This window comes from Aythya marila (assembly GCF_965140915.1).
Source record: "Aythya marila genome assembly, chromosome: 1".
Lineage (NCBI taxonomy): Eukaryota > Metazoa > Chordata > Aves > Anseriformes > Anatidae > Aythya > Aythya marila.
Window position 1 is genome coordinate 150,452,994 of NC_139042.1, and position 23,682 is coordinate 150,476,675.

General features: G+C 40.8%; 1 protein-coding gene across 1 annotated transcript in view; it reads left to right on the forward strand.

Annotated features, from left to right (window-relative positions):
- The window catches only part of CRY1 (cryptochrome circadian regulator 1), a 37,929-nt gene that overhangs the window by 7,064 nt on the left and 7,183 nt on the right, over nucleotides 1-23,682 (forward strand). Inside the window, exons 2-8 of the mRNA XM_082772561.1 lie at nucleotides 13,280-13,388; nucleotides 16,988-17,130; nucleotides 18,405-18,589; nucleotides 19,910-19,998; nucleotides 20,587-20,727; nucleotides 20,842-21,153; nucleotides 23,510-23,661. Of these exons, the coding sequence (XP_082628687.1) occupies nucleotides 13,280-13,388; nucleotides 16,988-17,130; nucleotides 18,405-18,589; nucleotides 19,910-19,998; nucleotides 20,587-20,727; nucleotides 20,842-21,153; nucleotides 23,510-23,661 (1,131 nt within the window). The remainder of the gene's footprint in view (nucleotides 1-13,279; nucleotides 13,389-16,987; nucleotides 17,131-18,404; nucleotides 18,590-19,909; nucleotides 19,999-20,586; nucleotides 20,728-20,841; nucleotides 21,154-23,509; nucleotides 23,662-23,682) is intronic.

Below are 23,682 nucleotides of genomic sequence, written 5' to 3' on the forward strand. Positions count from 1 at the left end.
TATACTGGCTCTACTGAGTAGGAAATAAGGATTTCATAATCTGGCTTCAGAAAGAAATTCAGGTGTCAAAACTGTTGGACGTTAATCTCTTGAAAAGTGCTAACACAACAGGTTTGCTGCAATAGAGTGGAGCCTGGTCAGAGTGCCAGAGACGGAAGGGATTTCTTCAGGTGAACATTGATCCAGACAGTCACTGTGCTGTAAGTCTAATTCTTGAGATAACAAGCGTGTGATGTCGTTTGCATTTGAGCTTTTGCATTATGCGTTGCTTCCTCCTGTGACATAACTGAAGTAACTTTGTGGGCCTGCTGTGGAAACTTTTTTTTTTTTTTTTTTTTCCCTTGTGGTCCTTGATGGGTAGGAGAGCATTGCCTTTCCTGTTCAGTCACGCATCTGTAACACGTGTTTGTAGGTTAGGCTCTTGCACAGCCACGAAAAGTGAAAGCTGCAAAATTCTTACGCCATGAGTTTAAAATGAAAACAAGAAACATTGGGGAAAAAAATATCTTTTCAAGCTCAAACAAGGAAGCTATGAAGTATGAATTCAGGTTGTTACTGATTCTTCAGTGATGGAGATGAAACATCTACGGCATGAGCTACTTAGGAACAACTCCTGTCATGAAAACATAGATTTTTCCATCTGCTATCTTTATCATGTTTGCATTTTAAAAGCTTTGTTAGTACATTTATTGTGATTTGCTGTTTTCCTAGGACATATAGCACGCTCTATGTCCAGGTTAGCTGCTGCAGTTTGGGTTCCACAACTGTTCAGGTGCTGGGAGACAGACCCAAATGTGTGATGTCTCACTCCAAAGTGTGGAATCCATGGCCTGGGACACATATTCATTTTACAGTAAAGAGCCTGTGCATTTCAGCAGTTTCAGAACTTTGTTTCTTACAGAATTTCTAGGTTGGAAGAGACCTCAAGATCATCGAGTCCAACCTCTGACCTAACGCTAACAGTCCCCACTAAACCGTATCCGTAAGCTCTACATCTAAATGTGTTTTAAAGACTTCCAGGGATGGTGACTCCACCACTTCCCTGGGCAGCCTGTTCCAATGCCTCACAACCCTTTCGGTAAAGAAGTTCTTCCTAAGATCCAACCTAAACCTCCCCTGGCGCAACGTAAGCCCATTCCCCCTCGTACTGTCACCAGGCACGTGGGAGAACAGACCAACCCCCACCTCGCTACAGCCTCCCTTGAGGTACCTATAGAGAGCGATAAGGTCGCCCCTGAGCCTCCTCTTCTCCAGGCTGAACAAGCCCAGCTCCCTCAGCCGCTCCTCGTAGGACTTGTTCTCCAGGCCCCTCACCAGCTTCGTCGCCCTTCTCTGCACCCGCTCAAGCACCTCGATGTCCTTCTTGTAGCGAGGGGCCCAAAACTGAACACAGTACTCGAGGTGCGGCCTCACCAGAGCTGAGTACAGGGGGACGATCACCTCCCTAGCCCTGCTGGTCACGCTGTTCCTAATACAAGCCAGGATGCCGTTGGCCTTCTTGGCCACCTGAGCACACTGCTGGCTCATATTCAGCCGACTGTCCACCATCACTCCCAGGTCCTTCTCTGCCTGGCAGCTCTCCAACCATTCCTCTCCCAGCCTGTAGCTCTGCTTGGGGTTATTGCGCCCCAGGTGCAGGACCCGGCACTTGGCCTTGTTAAACTTCATGCAGTTGGCCTCAGCCCATCGGTGCAGCCTATCCAGATCCTCCTGCAGAGCCTTCCTACCCTCGAGCAGATTGACACACGCACCTAACTTGGTGTCATCTGCAACCTTACTGAGGGTGCACTCGATGCCCTCGTCCAGATCATCGATGAAGATATTAAAGAGAAGTGGCCCCAGCACCGAGCCCTGGGGGACGCCACTAGTGACTGGCCTCCAACTGGATTTGACTCCATTTACCACAACTCTTTGGGCCCGGCTATCCAGCCAGTTTCTAACCCAACGAAGCGTGCGCCAGTCCAAGCCAAGAGCAGACAGTTTCTTCCTTCGTGCAAATGCTAGCAGTCTACTTACACTGTAGGTAAAGGATAAACTGTGCTGCCTTTGCCTGTCTCGTGGAATACGTCAATGGTGGGAGGAAAACGCAAGTCCTAAGTAAAATGAGGAAGTCAGTTAATTTGCAATGAGTTCGCCCAGTTATTCAGTAAGTCCCAGATAACTGTGAAATTAGCTCCAGATTATGCTTAGCTGCAATTGAGGGAGGGGCAGAAGAATCCTCATGATTCTTGTGATCATGAAACATGATCACAGTCTGCACAGTCATGATTTTACCATGCACTGAAGATGTGCAACACCATGGGAAGCTTATCTCGGTTTTGCAATCTCTGCACTTCTGAAGTATTGGAGAAGTGCACAGAGAACAGTGGGACTCCAGTTTTTAGAGCAGCTGGCATTAAAAATAGTGAATGATTTGTTCTCCAATACATTGGATTAACTTAAGAATAGAGAAATTTTCTTTGCAGCGTTCTCTTGAGTTTCCTCTGAGTTGAAATTTTGACTTTTGCTTATAAATTCAGTGGCATCAAATGATTTTTTTTCCTTTTTATTTTTTATGTACTTGAGAATAAAGTTTTTCTAGGAGCATTTTTTGTGTCTAGTCAGGTTACAGTGACTGTTTCTTAAAATAGCTATCATAAAGTAGAAATATAGAATAACACAGCTTTTAGCATAGATTGTCTGCTGTTGTTTCCCTTATTCCTCTCATGGGAGAGGCATGACCATAAATTTGTAAACTTTCGACGTGCATTTAAATCAAAATACCTTACAGAATAATTTTTACCATCCATGTTTCAGGGGGGTCTCTGGATGGAGAGGAGACTGCATTTTGGTTGTAGTCTTTGAGTTCACTACTAAGCAAGACTCATAAAAAAAAAAGTTGAAACCATCCAAGTCTTACTGAGGGTGATCAAGCTAAAGGATGTTACCTGAAGCATTTATTTTGTACAGGTTGCCTAGGGATGGTTCCTGTGACTTTCTGACAGCATTTTTCGGTAGATGGCAGGCTTCATAAGATCTGCTTTACTGTGCTTTATCTGTTTCTTTTTAGACAGTGTAGCTGCTTGCTATTTACTGCTATTATGCATTATATCCCAAACCTCATGAATGCTGTTTCGTGTGACTTTATAGGTCTTCATTTTCTTTTCTCCAGCACATTCTGTAACGGGTATGACCTGGAAACATTTTCTGATGTGTGTTTTCTTTAGTTCATGGCAAAGTTCATGACTGTTATGTTAATAGTTCAGCTTTCATTGTGGTACATATTTCCTCTTTTATTCCAAGGCTTTCGTAATCTCAGGAGACCCCTGTAAGAGCTAGTTTTGACCATATACTCATGGCATTTCTCAGTGAGCAGATCTCTTGTCATTTCTGTATTTGACTGAAGTTTCCTTACTGTAATCCAGTTGCCAAGAAATTCACTGTTAAGTATTTTATTTCAGCGGTGTTGTTTTTCCAAACCATGAAGAAATTCAAGGGCTGGTGAGGATGTGGATCCTCCTCTTTGTTACATTTTAGATTTTGGCCCCCTGCATTTTTTTTGTTTTCAAATATCACTCCACCAAACATACTTTCTCACTGCCAGCTCTGAGATTTCGTTAGTTTGCCAGAGAAATGTTCTTCAGTGCTGCATTTACTGAGAGTCTTACCAGAGTTCTTTGCTCCTTCTATAGGAGACAGCACAATAGACCTCGCAATTTTGGCACTGGAGGTCAGGCTTTCGAACTGAGAAGTGTTTCTAGTGATCAGATGCTGCTCTTGCAGCAGCAGCCTTTCTGGGTCTTAGGATTTCACTTTTTTTTTTTTTCTACTTCTGCATCTTTCTTCCAGAATCCGACCTTTGCAGATGCTCTGGCTCCTGTTGTACTTCTTGTCCAGCATGCTGGTAAAGTTAAGGAAAAAAAATCTTTTTTTTTGCTATTCTTTTTGAAGAGAGTGCGATTTGCAGGAGTATGATCACTAGCTATGATTTGTTCCCAAGTGAAAGCGTGGGGGGAAACTTGAAAGGCTTTTCCACTCGCAGTGCCGTGTTGTCATCGGTTCCAGTGTTCTTCCATCTCAACTTAGAAATTTTTAAGAAGACTTAAGGTAAAATAGGCTTTGGAGGGATTTGGTGCATGGGCTTTGTTTTTCTGTTTGTTGTATGAGCTGTGCCATTAAAACTCAAGTTTTAATTCGGATGGGCTACATGGTAATGCATAGCTTGCCTTTTGTATTTCATCTGAAAGTGTTAGTTTCTCGTGCTGAACTCCTCCAAATTTAACTTGACTGTCTCTTTCCCTTTGCCATAAGGTTAATGGTCATTAATAGCAACAATAAACAGGAAATTCAGAATTTGTCAGCGTTACTTCCTGGGTTGGGGCTGTGCCTCTCTCTGTTCCTGCTGCGCTGCTCGTGCAGGGTTAAATGTGGCTTAGAAAAGTATCAGCTTTACCACTCATTAATAGAGGTTTTTGTCTTTTGGTGCAGATTTAATATTGCCTAGCCCTCTAATTAATGATAACGTTTATTAGCTTTAGCTTGGCAGCAGTGCCGAACCAGCCTGTTCACAGAGAAGACTGCTGCCAGAGATCGGCGCTGGCTGGGGACACACCGTCCACGGGTGGCTGTTCGTTTTGATGGCTTCCCATTCTATTTTTTGTCCGCTCCCCGTTTTGTATGTTGGCTTGGTGCTTTTTGAGCTCGGGTTAGATTTCACTTAACCTTTTGGTAGTTGCCCTGCGAACCGCAACGCCGAGGAACAGAGCCGGTCTGCTGCCTGTAAGTGCTCGGAGGCTTTATCTGCCTTTGTTGGGAATAAAGTTCACCGGCGAGTTATAAATCTTCCCGCAGCCCTTCCGAAGTGAACTAGAATTTCAGTTCCTACTACAAGAGTTGCATGTAACTGGAAAAGTAGGTCATTGTGGCAGGGAGTAGTCCAAACAGCGACCGGTTGCTGCAGCAACGACCTACTTTAAGAAACTATTTTTGTTGATTCATATTGAAACCTTCTCCTTACAAACGGTATAAGGAAATGGTCGGGTTGTGAGCAAGGTAGTAAGGAAAGCTGCAGAGTCTGAAGACCTCTCGTTTCTTTAACCCCTCCTTGGTCTTGCCCCTTCACCTTGAAGTTTGGGGATTAAAGCAAATGCTGTTTGTTTTCCTGCAGTTTGACCTCTAACGGGGAGGCTCTGCATAGCAATAATACCTGGCAGCGGGGACTGAGCACGGGGCTGCTTCAGAGGCTGCAAACGCTCCTCTATCACTTTCATCTATAGAAATAGCTTTATATCAAAAAAATATATCTATATACTTATATTTTCTTAAAAAAAGAGTATCTATTCTGGAATGCCAGTGCTTTGTCTGCTTGGTGTCCTACTGCTCCTGTTGTTAACTGCTTTGTCTTCAACCAAGGTTACCCACCCACCTTCAGGAAGGTGGGCTTGGGGTGGCCTGTCCTGTGTCCCCCCCCATTTTTGTCTTCTAGCTTGCCATGCTCCCTTCTGCATCTTCTGTGGTGCTGTCGAGTCTGCTTCTGGCACAAGCAAGCTGGAAAAAATGCACTGATCGTCTGGAGAATGTTGTTTTCCAGCTGCCTACCTTCATTCTTTAAACAGTGAAAGAAAAAAATTTGTGATAGTGGTGGTCTTTGGTAATTTCTTCTTTTCTGAAAGGAATGGGTAGACAGGTAAAAGACGTATGTGTGTATATATATATATATAAGTGGTTCTTAAAGGTTTCATTCTTCAGAAAATCATTTCTGAACTACTCTTACTTCAGAGATGAGTGAGCATCACTTCTTATCGTGTAGTACAGTTCAGTGGAACTCTCTAATAGCTTCATTTGGATTAATTAAATTCGGTTGCTTCAAGTGAGGTGTTTTATGTTGGTCCTTGACCTTGGTGTTGGCCCTGCCCTTCACTGAACTGCTGCTGTTGTGGCAGATGAAGAGAGCCTGTTTATCTGGAGGTTATTTGATCTGTGTTTTTTTCTCTCCCCAGCTATTACGCCTTGAACCAACTACATTTCAGTTTCTAGACCAGGGCTTCCAGTACTGAGCTCGAGGCATCTTTTCTGTCAGCTTTAGACTTCAGCCTGGAAGTCCCTGGCAGGGTGAGGCCAGCCGCCACCTCCGTTACTGCTCCCAGGCTAAGAAAGCTGGGACAAGGAACAGTATTTCTGGACTGACACAGCTTCATAAGCAAAGCTGCCTCAGTTATTGGGGGATTTTGAGTTTTCTTAAAAACATGATTCTTTCTAAATGTGTGTTTTTCTTAAAAATGTGAGGAGATTTTTCTCCGTTTTTACCTTGTATTCAGATGTAAGTGGCTAATTTCAGTTTTGAAGGACCAGTTCAGAGGCTTTTGGCCTTCTTGGCTCCTGAGACTAGCAGTGGGAGGTTAGGGTGATGCTGAATGTTGGGTCAACGTAAGGCCAGCACCACAGAGATGAAATCCAGTCAGTTCTAATGAATACTTTCAGGAATACCTTCAGATATCTTCTCTTCTGTGCATGTAACTGATGTTTGGCATCAGAGAAACCAGGGGCCTTGGAATTGTACCACAGGGACCTGCAATTTATACAGCGTAGTTGAGAAATGTTTCTTTCACCCAGTGTCTCTTTTCCTGCTAAAGCTTGAAACTGTGTAAAATTTCATTAGTAGTAATTGTAACCCTAAAAAGGTCACTTGAATATAAAGAAAATAAAAACCTTTGGTAAGTAAAGGAGGGGCAGTATAGAAGGTGTCCTTCTGAATTAGACTGCAAGATGGTGTCTGGCTAGGGTGTCCTTATCTCCCTTGCTCTTTTGAAACGAGCCATAGTTGTTATTTTCTCATGGACAGCGTGGATTGTGGAGAGTAACGTGGCTGAGCTACTTTATTCAGTGACAGGAATAAAAAGCAGGCCAGCTCTGGTTTAATTACATGAAGCAGCTCATTTAAATAAGAGAACTTGCATACATTCAGATAAGGAGCTTTAAATGTGTTTAAATGTGAACATGTCTGTACTGTCAAGTAACCGAGCTCTGAAATTTGCTTCTAGGTCATATTTCCCCGGGTCCATGTTGCAAATGCATTTGTTTGCCCCTGAGCTTCCTCTATGGATCCAACAAGTTTCTTTCTGGAAAGAGTCAGCATGAGGAATTGAAAGTCAAGGAATAAGGATGTTCATTTAACAGATTGGAATTAGAGGATTAGAGCAAAATAAAGGCAGAATGCATACATTAAAGAGTGGAAGACTCTAGGGAAGAGGCTTAAGCTGCAAGCCTGTCGGTTTCTTATCACCAGCAGGCTGACCTTTGTAACCAGCAAGTAACTGGAGATGTTTGCTGCCCGTTAAACAGGAATGAGCTTGGATGAGTAATAGTTGTCCTTTGAGTGTGGAGTGCTGATGCAGATCCTTACCAAGAGCAGGTATGCTATTTGCTGCGAAGGAGGGCTCGCAAAGTAGGAGCCAAATACAGATTGCTGTTTGGAGAATCTGAATGTCTCCTGTATAGGACAAGAGCCACGTTCTTCCTTATTTTGGGGAGTGCTGGCTTTGAGGTGGAAAGAAGTTATTGAGAAACGAATGATATGGAAGGAAATGCTAGCGTTGTGTGCAGCGTAAGCTAGGTTAGTGTCTTAATATAGTGGTACTGCTTGCTGAAGTTGGCATTTACCCCCCTCCATATGGGAGAAGGTCTTTACTGCTTAGCTTCAAAGAAGATCCACTGAAAAGGACTCAGCCTGAAGATGTACTGAGATTAAATTTTAAACACTGCTTTCTCCCGATTATTTTTTGAAGCTCCTTCTTTCATCCTTTCCTGAAGAGTTCAATTTATCGTGGTGGTGCTGTGTTGTTTTTTTTTTTTTTTTTAAGATCCTCTTTCTCAGCTTTCTTAGAAATCATGAATATTCCAGCTGTACTTGGACTTGGGTGCACTTTGTTGTCTTCCCCTATCACAGCTTTGCTTTGGTTTAAAGATAAGAAGAGCTGTAAATGGCGGAGGAAAAAAGGCCAGCGACGCACTTCTTGGTTTGTTTGTGCACGGATCAGCTCGAACTGAGTTACGAAAGATGCCGAAGTCCCGGATTGCACCCTGAAGGAGCCTTTCTTCCTCCAGTGGCTGCAGAGGAGCCCGCAGGAGGCTTGTTAGATCCCGCAGGCAGCTCGCTTCGGGACCTGTTGTTGAATAACGTGAATTTTTTCCTGCTTATAAGCTTGGTATCAAACGTGGCATTGTGTATCTTTTGGGGAAATGGAAGTTGTGTGCGGTATGCACTGCAATACCGTAATGTAATCAGGCATGCCTCTATGTGACCTTGATTTGGTAATAGGAAAATGCTGCTGTGGCCTGCTGCCAAAGGATGCTGTGGAGTGTACATAACACTTAAATCCTGTCTGAGCTTAATCTTCTTATGGTTTCATAAGAATACACTGCTTGCGCTGTCTAAGACGCGTTGGTTGGTGGCAAACAGGAAAATACATTGATAAAATATTAAATATATCAAATTTGAGGTACTTCTCAGTGTCTTACACGGTTTCAGCATTAGATGAAACCTTCCTTCTGACTCCTGTAGCAGCTTATGAGGAATACGTTTACTCAAGTGATAAGGGACTTCATAATGTCCTGACTGAACTTGGGACAAAATAGAAGACGTGTATGAGAGAGAGGCTCAGTCGTGCTCTTCCCATGAATGAAGATAAATGTGCCATGAGATATTGATGTGATCAGTGTCTTAACGCTGTGAACTACGCTCATTCGAATACAAAAAAGCGTGTAATATTTTTATTTAATCTAGTCCTTCACTAACTGTGAAAGACAAAGGAGTATCTGACAGCAAAGTTGAAAAAAATGGAGTAGGAAAATAAATCCAGCAGCCATTAGGCTGCTTAAGGTAATTCTGAGAGACAAAGTCTGGGTGGTGATCAAATATCCATAAAGCCGCGCGTCTCTTGTTTGACAGTGCTTCCCTTTGTTGGAGAGATTGAGGTTAAGGGCTTGGCTTGAGGATGGTGGTTAGGTAGGAGACATTTTAAAAGATTGGTTCAACAGAAGTTTGGATTGCTGAAATCTGAGCAGTCATAGGTAAAATATGTAGGAATGAAACGAGATTTAGCACTGTCCTTTTTCACTCGACTCTTTTTGTAACTTCTTCCATAGAATGAGGGAGCCTAACAAAATCGCTTTCTTGTGTTGTTTTTGTGAAGTCCAAAATTCCTGCCTTGTCTGAGGTAAATTCCTGAACCTGAATTAGCTCAGGGAAAATCTGAAACTGAAGTTTCTCAATTCCTGATGGTTTAACACCACTGTTCTTGGATGCGAATGGGACCTGAAAGTGAGGTTGTTGTGTTTCAAGTCCCCTCCATTCCCAGTAACTCTCCTCACTTCATACTGGTGAGGATGGTTTCTATGGGGTTAATAATTCCTGGGGTTTTATTGTTCCTAAAAATACCCCACCCCCCCAAAAAAAAAAAAAAAAAAAAAAAAAAGATAAAATTGTGGCCTTAAAAAGCATGTCTAAAACTATCCCTCCTGCAAGCGTTGTCCTAAAGGAAAATGCTACCACTGTAACAGACTGCTACGGACTTCCTACAACCTGTTTTATTATCATCTGTTATTTAATAAATATAATTAATATAATTGTGGTTTGTATCATGTGAACCAGCTCCTGTCAGCCCCTCTTCTGATGCAGCCGTCAGCCCCCCATCAGCCTTCGTGTGGTTGGCAGCAGGGAAGCTTGTGAGGTTTTCTCGGAGCTAGGATTTCATGTAAGAGCCTTGTAAGGAATACAGCCTTCAGAAGGGTTTGTGAAACTTCTAAATATCCTTGGACAACCTGAGAAAATGTGTGTAATGCCCTTTCAGAGTGGTGTTGAAGATGGGCGTGTTTCTCATGGTTATAACTACTTTGGCACCCTACCTGGGTTACAGTAAGTCGCCTTGTCTCCTTCCGTCACCTGTCACGCACGTACCTTGTACTTCTTGCTAATGAAATGAACACTGAGCTTGCCTGATAACATCATCCACGCGTCCTTCTTGTGCCTTTTTAACCAAGCCATATCGTGCACTTTGTGGTTATTCAAGGTGAAGAAGAAAGGGCTTTCTCATTTTGATTTAGGTTGAGAGAAAAGTTGTTTTAAATTGCCGGCTCGGAAACATGCCCCCTTACTATAAAGGGAGATCTAAATAGCTCATAATTGGCGCACTTTGGGGAAAAAGTGTAACAGAGTTCAAGCCCAGCTGTTACTTCACAGCTACTGTGAAGAAACTTTGCTCCAAGAGTTCATATACCGAAATGAGAATACTTTTAACGAGATGGGCGTTCCTGTTTAGGGTCAGCTCACAGACTAATTTTCAAGTGTGTTAAGCTGAGGAGAGTACATGGTTTCAATGGCTTTGCTGAGAAAGCTCAATAAAAATCAGCTCTTCAGCCCAGACACAGCAGCTCCTAATTATGTTTTGTTGCCTGCAAGTGGGGAAAACGTTGGGAAAACGTCTGTGTGTTCCTGTGAAGCACCCGTGCACGGAGCTGGTCCTTCAGAGCTATCCTCACTCCGAACCCTGTGTTAGCAGTCACGGGGAAACTCTGGAAAGCCAGTTTTATAACACTCTTCTCTTCTGGCTTGCATAATAATTCACTGTGACGGGGCGTTGAACTGAGAATTACTGTTTTATCCTTTTTCTATCGGTTTGCTTAGCGTGTGTGGGGTGTGTGTGCGTGTTGTGGGTATCTTATTACTCCTCCCCTGCCATATACGTGTATCTTACAGATGGCTCAGTAACTTGGTAGGATAGGCATTATAATGCCAGGCCCAAACGAGAGAAAGTCCCGGATCCAGAAGTTGTCCCAGGGAATGAGGATTGAAAATTTCCTTTCACAAAGGCACAGGTTAACGTGTTGGATGAGGAAATTCTGCCTTTCAGAATCCCTGCATTCAAGTTTGATGTAAATTGTCTGGATATAGCTAAAACTAGCTGGCAATTAGCGTGCATCTAACCAAGTTGTTGCTGGACTACTTTTCCATGTTTTAAGGTATTCAAGAGAAAGAGGAGGCACACACTTTGGTTATGGCAAGTTGCTGATGCAGCTGAATGCCTTGGTGGTGGTTGTGTCTAGAAGTGGTGGTTTAGGAAGGCCCATTTCTAGCTGAGCAAGGCAAATCTGTGTGAAGGATTTTTGGGGGGACAAATTTTGTTCTCAATTTAACGAGAAAATGCCTTCAGATACGGTATCGCACAAATCCAGCTGGCGAAAATGAAGCTGAGGAGTTGCATTATTTGCTGCACTTCTTGGTAAGCGCATCTGGCCCAGCTGAAAGGTTCAAATGGGCTTACTAAAGGGCAGGTTTATTCCGAGTAATCACTCGTTGTAAGCTGGATCCATGGGCTGAATTCAAAAGCAGTGCTCTTTTGCATTGTTGTTGCTGCAAATGCCACAGGGTCGCTAGGGTTTAATTTGTTTTTTATCTCCGAACAATGTGCTTGCAGTGCCAGGCATTGCCCAGGCTGGGATTTGGGGTTTTGTTCGGCTGGGGGGAGATGGTTTTGTGAAGCTCGTCCCCGCGCCCCCTCAGCTCTCCCACTCTCTGCCTACGGATATTTAACAATCAGAGTTTAGACCATTGTTTGTTTTTTTTTTTTTTTTTTTTTTTTTTTAAATACATGGAAGAGTTTTATGGAGATGGAAATGCAGGAGTGTGGTACGAGATAGTTGAGAGGTAAGAGGAGGTACGGGGAACCAACAAAATAGAGATTAACCAGTATTAAGGGCAAGTTTAGGGTCTTTGGATGCGAATTGAAGACTGGGTCAGTGCATGTAATCTTCTTGAATAGGATTTGGTGCCAGGTCCAGACCAGAAGTTGTATGCTGTGATCAGTTAGCAGGAAAACACTGAGAAAATCAAGGGAACTGAGATGCAGATAGAAAAAAGCTGATCATTTCCCGAGAGGCCAGTTTTTGCTTTGAAATAGTTATGGACATTTCATACGAGCAGTTTCTCTGAATACCTTTTCCCTGTATTCTGTGATTTGAAACTTAAAATAAAACAAAACCAAATCTTTCCTGTATTATTCCAAAGTCATCTGGGATGCTCTTGCAGTTTGTCTTGATAGGGAGAGATTTGTGAAGTCGATGTGAACACACGTGTTCCTTGGGAGCAGCATGGAGGTGGGTGAGAGTAAAGAGAGACTGTAATTCTGGGTTTAAAAACAAAAATAAATGAAGCTGTGCTTTCCAGCGTTGATGTGGAAGTGACTTAGGGCCCGAATTCTCTTTAATGGAAGCAGATGTGACCGTAGGTTAGGTTGCATCACTGAAATGACTACTGTATGGTTTCTAATGGGGTATACACAAGTTTCTTTTTAAACACTGCATAGCTTCCTCCATGGTCTCACTACCTTGCTGTTGTTTCAACCCAAAATTTAGCACAGGGAGATAATTAGGTGTTTTGGTTTCATCCCAGTCCATAGCCGCCCTAGTTAGCTCAGGCTTTGGAGGACACCACCACCATCATAAGCAGGAACGCCCAGCAGAGAGTTCGACCAGCTCCTGATGAGATCTCCTTTTTATTCTCCACTTTTTTTTTTTGGTCTTCCCCAAAACAACCTGCACCCATCATTACCTTTAGTTCCTGACCCCACCAATAATTCTTTGTGCACGTGGACCTGTCTCAACATCCCTTCTGCAACCGCCTGTTCCCCTTGAACCCTTGCAGACTTGCAGCATCCTGCTCCCTCCCTGTTCCTCTTCTCTCTGCTGGCTTGTTTGTTAAAAATCCCGGTGAAGTTATAGCCCACGTGTGTGGCACTCCTCGTTATACAGAGGGGTATTTTTAGAAATGAAGGCCAGAGGGTCAGTCATGACCATCTAGTCCTCTGGTAATGCTGTTTTTAGAAACAGTTCGGGCTGCTGTGTTGTAAGGGAGCCTTGGATTAAGTTTCGTAGCAGTATGCCAACAGCTGATTGTCTGCTGTTCTGCTGTGGTGTGCTGCTTTTTTGGGGGTGAAAAGACACTTCTTGCTTTGGTTAAGGCTTGAGTATGTTTTTAGCCAATTCCAGAACTGAATAGCGTTGAAGTAAAAACTTAAATGAGGTTGGGTTTTCTGAATCACATGCCATTGGGTATATTTAAGCTATTGAACTACTGCAAGCCTAGTGTAATTAGGATGTGAACATGCATGCGTGCGTCACCGAAATCTGCACTAAATACTGAAGATCTGATAATCTTTGTTGGGTTGTTCCTCATAGTTCCCTTCTTCTTCTGTAAAATTGTCTGGTCTGCCTCAGAAAGTCAATGTTTCTTTACGCTTCTTTGCAGGTTTCTGCTTCAGTGTCTTGAGGATCTTGATGCCAATCTACGGAAACTGAACTCACGCTTGTTTGTAATTCGTGGACAGCCAGCAGATGTTTTCCCCAGACTTTTTAAGGTAAATGTTAGAAATGCATACAAATTAACATAGAGGGTTTTTTTCACCTTGCAGTTGGTTTGTCTATAAATATAACTGCTAAACTTGTTTCAGCTAGGAATATTTCTTCTATGAGCATCCCTCAATGCAAGTTGCTATCTATGCAAATCCTTAACGTACTGCTGCAATTTCTCTTTCAGGTTTCTTTTAATTATTTGGATTTTGCACCCCCCTCTAAGGTGCATACCACCAACTAAACTGGGTTCCTCTTAGACCTCACAGTTCTTGTTCTTTTTCTCTCCAGAAATATGACTAATTTCTAATGGATTCCTAACTGTAGGTGCTATGCGTTACCAAGTTTTCCTTTCCAAGTTTCTTTTAAAATACAGAAACATAGTTCTGTGCACATGAATACAGCTTCAAAGCCTGACCTGTAAGAGCTGTGCTTTATTTAGGCCGGTTCTCTGGTGTGGTAACTTGGCAATTAAAAGTGGTTTGATTCTTTTTTTTTTTTTTTTTTTTTTTTTTGGTAGTAATAGGCTTAGTTTTTTTTTTTAAAGGCAGGGGACAGGGTTATCTGTTCAATCTTTAAGTATTATTCTTGCCTAGTTTCTATGTGGCCGAGTTTTATTCTGAAGTGTAGTATATACTTGGTAACCTGCAGTTGTTCTTGATGTAGAGAATGGTAAAGTTGAACTTCAAATTGAAAATTCTCAACTTTAATTTGCTCTGATGCCTGTTCTTCACAGACTATTTAATAATATCAAAAGGCAATTTATAATTAAAGTTTTAGGCTTTTGCAGGAAAGGGTCTTATTGAACAAATTAAAACTGAGGGATTGCTACTGATACTAATTCATCTTACCTGGATAATAGTGTACCGAAGATAACAACACTATAATAGGATAGTTAAAATGAACATTTTGCAAATTGATTTTTCAAAGTTTTGTGGAATGACTGAGTTGAGGTGATGGAAATGAGCAAGATGGGGGGTAAATAAAATCTGTTTTTCCAAAGAGACTGTCTATTTGATAAGTTTAATTCTCAAGTCTGTAACACCAAGCTATTAAAATTAAAAAATAAATAAATGGATTTAGTCTTCACTCTTGTCCTTTAATTGTGAAAGTGCTGCTTGGTTGATACTCCAGCTGGTCTTTGCTTGGTTTCCACTCAGTGAAGAACTTTCTGCAGGAGCACTGGGACGTTAGTTGCTGCTTGCAGCAGCACCTGGGTATTCAAAGTGGTCATTACCTTCCTAACACACTGATTGCATTTATTAGGGACAAAGATCTTGATGCTTTGTGTGTAGCTTCTAGGTTTGAGACACCGACGAGAAGTTTTCCTACATTCTTCAGCGGCCACTTTGACAACTGCTGGTTTTTCTATTCTTAATGGCATCAGAGTGCTGCGCTTTCAGAACGTTATTTAACTGCTGAGAAGGAAATGAAGATAACTTGTCATGCAAATAGTATTCAAAGAATGTTCACGTCTGTTTGTCTTCTGGTTCCTCAAATTGCCAAGAATTGTCTTTGTTGTATGTCAGTTTCCTCATTGTGCAAAGCACACATACAGATGGTTTTTTGCCTGAAAGAGGATAACTTCAGGCAAATAATGGTAGGACATGGTGGAACTTCTGTAAACCCTTGTGTCAGAATTCCCAGCATAGATGCTGGTTCCTGGGTGGGGAATGAATATTTCACAGTTGTTTGATAGATATCTCATTTTCACAGGCTGAAGAACAGTTTGTTCAAAAGACAGAGCACTGATCTAATTTTATCTTTGCAAAAGACCTCAAGGACTCCTAGGATGTTTCATAGAGATAAATAATTGTTTGCTTTTTTCTTTCCCACCCACTTAGAATCCCTCAGTGGAGCTTTGCACCCTTCATGTCTCTGAATTCACTGTTGTGTGTTGTCAGCGGTGCTAGCTAATAGTGCTGCTGATAGCAGCAGCAGCTTGTCATCTTGTGGAGAAGTGCACAGAGACAATATTTTTACCAGTGAATTCTGCAGGTCTTTGCAAAATTATTTTAGATTTATTTTGTTGAAGTAACTTGAGAAAGGTGTTGCCATCTGACTGCAGGGATTCAAATTCTATTAGTAGTGGACATCCATGTCGTACCTGTTGGTTAACTTGAACCCATCAAATTTTGGTTGGTTCTTGCCTTATTCTCTTCAATTTATTCCAGCCTGTTCTGTATCTTTGGTGCTTTGGGACTGACTTGAAGAAAACAGAATCGGGTCAATCTCTAATTCGTTAAATGCATCAGTGTTGCTAAAAGCATCCATCACGCAGAGCAGAGTGACTTGTGTCCTTGGTGTAAGTGCCTGGCTCATGCTAACGTGATCTGGGTGTGATCACATCACACCTGTGTCAAAGTTCCTTGGCTCCTTGTGTGATGTGGCTCTGCTCCTTGGACACAATTTTCACGGCTTCCCTTTCAGTGTGCCAGAAGAAAGAAAGAAAATCAGGGAAAAAATGCTGGAAATGGTCGGATAGTGGTTTTACACAACAAAAGGAAAAATAAATGTTGCATAAAGGTGTGGGAGGTTGCTAAGGGGTTCAGGGCCTGCTGGGTCATTGTTGGCAGACTTTGGGGTGGAAGGAGCCAAGCACTCCATAGGATGTGTGGATAGACCACCAGGACTCTACCTGGGCCTCATCTAGGAGAGAGCTAGAGGGTCCAGAAGTGAAGCAGCACCCTGGGTGAGCAGCATTGAGTACCCTTGTCTCTGGTGTAAATCCAGTTGTCTGAAATAGTCTGGCTGGTAGGTTTAAATCACCTGATTACGAGATCTGGGATTAGAAAAGTGTTCCTCTGAGTTTCATTGGCAGGGTGGCTTTCTAGGATCATTGGTGCATTACCACCTTACCAGTTTCTTCCTGTTGCACAAAGCATAGTCCCTAGTGGAGCCTTTCTTCAGTTCTTTTCCCTCATCTGTTACTGCTGGCTTGGTAGCAGCACCTGTGGGTAAAATTAAATGGCCTGTGACATCAAGGATGTTAGGCTTGATGGCATCCTCTTCTTGAGAGACAAATGTTTTGACCTTTAATTGAGAATTGGAAGACTTTCCTGTTGGGGATTTGGAACAGGAAGGGAAAATGTGTGGTGGTGTCTGGTTTTGGAGAGGGGGGAAATAGTTGCTGCTCCACTGCACTCCCCCTTTTCTGGGAAGAATCCGGTTACCTCTGAATTAGTTTCTCTCCAAAAACTTCAGCTCTGCTGTTAAAGCTGACAGGCACATGTGAAAAGCTTTTCTGTAGGGCAAAGTACTGTTGTGGGAGAATGTCCAGGAGGCAGCCTGCGTCATACTTGCCTTCTGTTATGTCTCTTAAGCTACATGGATCCTGAATTGAGAGCTGAGCTTTAAAAACTTTCACAGACGTGTAATGGGATGGATAAATAAAGGCTTCTTTGTGCATGATTCCTCTTTAGATGCCAAAGTGTTGGGCTTTATTTTTGGGAGTCTGTACCTAAATCTGTTTTGCACCTTTGTGTACTTCTGACAGCTATCCCCAGAGGGTAGCTGTGTTGCATCCTGTCCTTCCCATTCTCCTTGCCCTCCCCCTCCATCGAGCAGCTGACTTGCTGAAGGACCACGTATTTATTTTGTGTTTCAGGAATGGAACATTGCGAAACTTTCAATTGAATATGACTCCGAACCATTTGGAAAGGAGAGAGATGCAGCAATTAAGAAGCTGGCTAGTGAAGCTGGAGTGGAGGTCATTGTTCGAATTTCCCATACGTTATATGACCTAGACAAGTAAGTTACCATTATCTCTGGTCTTAGAAAGAAAAAAGGTATGCAGGATTTGCTTAGATAGTGTGTGTTACTTTCTGTGCAGAGTGCTTTAGAGTTAGCAAGACTACAAATTGTTTTAATGTTTTTTATCCATTTGTCTATCCGTGCAAATTTTATTACCTACTGAGTAGAATTTTGGAACTTCAAAATTGATGCAGAAAACTGAATTATAGCTTTGACTTCTGGGTTCTTTTGAAAATAATGGTTAATTATCTGACTTCATAGTGAGGTGGTTCAAACACCTTTAACTTCTCACAACTGCTGTCTGCTTTTGTTAGTTGTTTGGTTAGTTTAGATTTTTCTGTCTTTGTCGCTTGCTTGCACGCAAGTTAGCAAAAAGTTCTTAACTTTTGAAGAGCTGCTTCCTCTCAGTTCTGTATCCAATAACTAATTGGGGATTGTTTGATACCCCTGTGTTGCATTACCTAATGTGTTGTTTATAGTTTGCCAGAGATCTATTTAAATGGATTAGTATTAGCTCCCTATTATAGAAACATAATCTGCAAACTGTTCGAAAGTATGACTTGGCTTCTCTTGACGTTGAGTAATTTATTGTGGTAGGTGCCAGTTTTCTTCTGTTAGAAGCCACATGTATGAGAGGCAGCTAAACATACGAGAGGACAGGGAATTCTTCCACTGTTTAAGATGAAAAATTCTCTCTCCCCCAATGCCCTCTTCCCCCACACCTGAAGCTTCCTTGTTTCCAAGATTGCAGATGTATTTAAAGATTGACAAAGCAGAATATGGAAACAGCTCTCTTTTCAATACCAGAATAGGAAAATGCATTTTTATGCAAATAGCATAGTCTAATAAAGATGCACCCAACCCACCTATGTAGCTGTGGTCTTTCATCTGCTTGGTTGATCTGTATCTACCTTTGCCTCAAGCTGTCTGTGTTCATTACAGGGGGACTTTCCTCAACCCAGGAGTTAAAAATAATTGATTTTGTTATTAAGAGTTTATTTATGTCTCCCTGGTGGAGGGAAAAAGGGCGGTGTAAAGTTAAGGTTGAAAGCATCTGAATTACCATGAGTATCTGTTTTTCTTTATAGCATGCTAGAGGCAGATAAAAAATTTCTTCTCCACGTGTGTATAGGTGTATATGTTTTATACAATTTGCACAATAAATTTATATAAATTACATATTTTTACAATGCATTGTAATATGCCGTTGTCTGACATACCTCTTGTCTTTTTCTTTCCTTTTTTTTTTTTTTTTTTTTTTTAAACTCCAGAATCATAGAATTAAACGGAGGACAGCCACCTCTTACTTACAAGCGATTCCAGACTCTAATTAGTAGAATGGAACCGCTGGAGATGCCAGTAGAGACCATAACCCCCGAAGTAATGGAAAAATGTACTACTCCGGTTTCTGATGACCATGACGAGAAATACGGTGTCCCATCACTTGAAGAGCTAGGTATGTTCTGAGACTGCTTAGACATTGTGCAACAAGAAAGATGTAATCTACCACTGGAAGCATAATACATAACAAATAAATAAATAAATAAAAATAACCACAGGAGAGAGGGTCTGTTTATGGTTAATTGTTAAACTGATGCCAATTGTGACATACAAATCAAACAAGAAAAGGATAAAGAGCTCTGTACATCTTAAGTGCTGTTTTTTTAATGGTAGGTCAGATAATTTAAACTGCCCTACGTACTGCTTAGCATCCCGTAGTGCAGCATAGCTATTCTGATGATACCAAATCATCATCAACAAACTAATACAAAGTGAAGTATTAAAGATTATTAAATATATTTGGTATCCTCGTGCTTCGTGTCACTGATCTGACCCTTTACAGTTACAGCTCTTGTCTTGTAATGCCAAAAAAGATCACAATAAAGCAAGTAATTACTCTAGAAGATTCTAAAAAATCTCTTGTTTCTGTAAATGTTGAGAAATATTATCAAGCTATAATATTTTGATTTCCTACCAGCTCCCCACTTAAAAAGCAAACAGATGTGGTATGACTACTAAATCTTTAACAAAAGAGTCTGGACAGATTTTGGCTGTGCTCTTGCAGCTCTGTCTAGTCTGTTTGAATTCCCTTACAACAGACTTTGCTTTTAAAGCCTTTTTAAGAAAGGAGGGTCTTACTAAACTGTACGTGGACATGTTATTTCATGTTCCTGGTGAACAGCATTTTGAAGGTGAAAAGAGGGGAACGAAGTCTTACCTTCTCTTCTTTCTTCTGCAGCAGAAGTACTTATTTATCATCAAATTGACCATAATTCCAATCTGTTATTTATGTCAAGGTCAATGAAATGAGTGTATTAGTTCTGAAGATCGCATGCCTGCTTTTAATGCAATGCAAAAAGTTTTCAAGCATTCTGTAAATTATAACAATTCTTGCTTCTTAGTAGTATTAAAAAAAAATAAATGAAACTTGCGGTTTAGCCCAGATATTGCAGAGCTGGAAATGTGAACATAATTTGGAAAATGAAAGAAAGTGTTCTTTCTTTGTGCCAAAACAAAAGTGCAATTAATAAAGGTAATTCAGTATTAAGCTTGATAATGGAATATAAAAACTGCCTTTTTCTGCAAGTTAGAGGTGTTGAATGGGCTTTGATAAGACTTGATTGTGTACTGTTACAAAACTTGTACTTTGCCACATGTCCAACTTAAGGCTATGCTCAGGGTATAATAAAATGTCACCGAGTGTCAATATGCCAGAATTTTATTGCCCTACAGTAGAGGCAAACAAGGAATTTCTTTGTTTTAATTTGTTTTTCAGGTTTTGACACAGATGGTCTGCCTTCTGCAGTATGGCCTGGGGGAGAAACAGAAGCTCTCACACGACTGGAAAGACATTTAGAACGAAAGGTATGTTTCAAATCATTGCAAATATGACATACCTGGAAAACATAGTTGCCCTTTGCAATGAAATGTAAAAGGAATTGGGCAAGAAGTTTAAAGAACAAACAAAAGCAAACTATACTCAAGGCCTTTATATAATAATGTAAATCAAGATGCTGTTTTGTAGTTTTAAAAGATGAGAGGTTTTCTCTTAAATTTTGGAGAAAGTCTGTCACTTCGTACTTTGAAGAATTGAACTGTTTTTTCTTTGGAAGTTACTTTATGTGAAACATAGTTCTTACCCCTTTTGAAAGGGGATTCCTCTGAAATATAATGTCCTGTTAGTTCTCTTGGTTTCCTTTATATTTAAATAAAGGATAGCTGGTTCTGGGAAACGTGTCTTCTGCATCGGGGTGAATAATCTTCTAGAGGCTCAACTCATTCAGGAGGAACCCCTTGAATGTTTGATTGCTTTATCTTGGATCTAAAATAGTGTGATCACCTGTCTAGTGTCTGGATTCAGTTATAGACAGTGCACAATTTCTCTCTTCATGTTTTTTTTGCTACCTACTCTGTAGACTGATATTGCTGTGTTTTGGATTTTTTTTTTTTAAGGCTTGGGTAGCAAACTTTGAAAGGCCACGAATGAACGCAAATTCCCTTCTGGCAAGCCCTACTGGGCTTAGTCCCTACCTCCGCTTTGGCTGTTTGTCTTGTCGTCTCTTTTATTTCAAGCTAACGGACCTGTACAAAAAGGTATGATTTCTACATGGATAACTACACGTTCATAGATTTCATAGATTTATTGATTTATTATTTTTCCTTACGTTCTCCTAATAAAAATGTTTTCCTTTTAATGCTGATCTCCAGGTAAAAAAGAACAGCTCCCCTCCCCTCTCCCTCTATGGCCAGCTGTTATGGCGTGAATTTTTCTACACAGCGGCGACTAACAATCCACGGTTTGATAAAATGGAGGGGAATCCTATCTGTGTTCAAATTCCATGGGATAAAAATCCCGAGGCTTTGGCCAAGTGGGCAGAAGGCAGGACAGGTTTCCCTTGGATTGATGCAATTATGACACAGCTTCGTCAAGAAGGCTGGATTCACCATTTAGCGCGGCATGCTGTGGCATGCTTTTTGACTCGAGGTGACCTCTGGATTAGTTGGGAAGAAGGAATGAAGGTATTGTTTCTCTTTCTTGAATTTTAACACTGAAGCCTCAGATACATTACACAGCAATGATATCCACAAAATGACTAAGCTGAATATGAAGCCTTAAACTGCGGACAAAATTAATCAGTTCTGATCAAACCAGTGGCAGAAAAGATTTTGCCTGAGTACACCCTTATATTAGTCTTTTGTGCAGTCAGAATAGGTCTGCAATTCTTTTAAATTTGAGATTTCTTCTTAAGTCTTGACAAGTAAGTATGGTTTACTCCTGTAACTGGAACTAATTTCCAGTTGTATTGCATGCACAGTTTCTGTTCACATCTTGTTTGCTTCTCTGCTAAGAAAGAACACATGAATTCAAAGGGAAAAAAATAATAGTTCAGTGTCTTTTCAGACACTTCTGGTCATTCACCTAATGTTAGCAGTATAAGTATAGGCAAGTGATTTAGCTGTAGTTTCAGTGCAATTAATTCCATGGAAGTGTCCAGGAAATGTTGAAGTTCAAAGTGCAAATGTCAGTCTTCTGAAGAAAAGAATGGAGAAATTTCATCTTAGCATTTGAATCAGTTTTACTTTTTTTTAGAAGGACGGCATTTGTTTTACTAAATGATAATAATCAATACAAAATAGTTCTTTATTTCTGAAGTTTAAAAAATAATTTACTTGCTATCAGGGTTTTAACTTCACATTTATGTATGTATATAATCTTAGGAAACTTCACCTTGCTCCACAGATCAGCTGCAAATAAACATGTTCCATTTAAAATAAATAAATAAGTCTCCGTTACACAACAACTAAGCTGTCTTAGGAATTTTCCTCCTGCAGTTCATAGATACAGACATTGAAGATAAACATGCATAGGTAATTCAGCCAAATGAAGAAACTGTATTACAGATGAGTGCCAACTTTTTCCTATTCTTGAAATAATACAGATGTATGGGGGACCAGACTTGTGCAGTGGAAGGATATTTAGTTCGTATGTCCCTAGCTAGCAAAAGTTAATCTGGCTTTCCAAGGAAATGTTATTTCTGAAGTCTTATGACATGGCAACATCTAGTGGAATAGTTGTGTGCTAGCATTTAGCATTCAGCCAAAGATCTTATGTTATAGGTTGTTTACTTAAAAATAAATAAATAAATAAAATAAAATTGTTTTGAATAATAGGGTTTTTCTTACTAGTAGTTGCAGATACATAGGCAATGTTACTTTTGTAATATTCATGGTATACTGTAGTATGAATGCTGTCACGAACATATCTAGAGAGAGAAATCCTTGTTCAACAGTATTGCCTTATTGAGACTATTTTGGAAAAAATACTAGCTCAGTTTGGGTGGCAATACTAACATATTAAGTTTCAGAGTCTTAGGGTAAAGAAAATGGCATTATTTTTTTTTTTGGAACTTTTGAAGACAATGCAAGTTTGAAAGGAAAATCAGAACTTGGAAAACAGGTAGTAAGTATCTGTTTTGAAAACTACTCAGTATGCTGTTTTTATTTAAAAAAAAAAAAGTATGCAAGTTCTTCTTCAAAGATTAAGGCTTCTTTCTTTCTTGTTAGCCTGTATTGTTAGTGCTATGACTATTGAGCAAAGAAGCTTCTTGTTATGCACACTAGGCTTGTCTCTGTTAACAAGTAATAAAGCAAGTAATAAACAGTCAGTGCTAGGAACTTGAATGTTTTGCAAGTGTTGAGTTCCAGATTTAAATCAGCTTCCTCATTTGTTACTTTTAAATTCTTGGAGATGTTTATATTAAACGTGTATCCTCAAAACCATGACTTAGTAGATTAACTGGTGGCCTTCAAGATCACAGCTTTTGAATGTTTTTACTATCCTGAAACTCTTGATTTTTTTACTCTTAGGTCTCCTTGCCTAGTGAAAGCTGCTATACAAGTTGAGGTGTTTAGACTAACAGTTAGAAATGTGCCTTGTGTGTTTGTGTTTCCTGCTTCGTGGAAGTTAGCAAAGACTTGAGGAAGTTGTAATGTGCAGTGGCAGCTCTTCCAGAAGCAACAAATACACTTAGAAGTAATCAGACTCTTGCCATCCTTTGAGGTTTTATTTTTTAAGGATGTGTTTAAGCAAAAAGGTGCAACTTTTTGGTCTTACCTTTCTGAGATGTCTACAAGGTTTTTTTACAGGTTAAAAGCCAAAATGGGCTATCACTTCTGTTCTTGACTTTGACGCCTAGGTAAGTGTTTGTACTTGTGTTCTCAGCAGTCTGTGAATGTGCCAGTTTAGAAAGAACGTTGCCATGTGGAAGAGCTGGATTTACTCTGCTGAAATCCAAGACTCTGAACAGCTCCTGAAAATGTAGGTGTTTCAGAGATGTGCTGTGTTCACACTAACTTGTTGCTCTGATTTCTCAAGGTCTTTGAAGAGCTCTTACTTGATGCAGACTGGAGTGTGAATGCTGGGAGCTGGATGTGGTTATCCTGCAGTTCCTTCTTTCAGCAGTTTTTCCACTGCTACTGTCCAGTGGGTTTTGGCAGAAGAACTGACCCAAATGGAGATTATATCAGGTAATTCACAGTCCAGAGGTT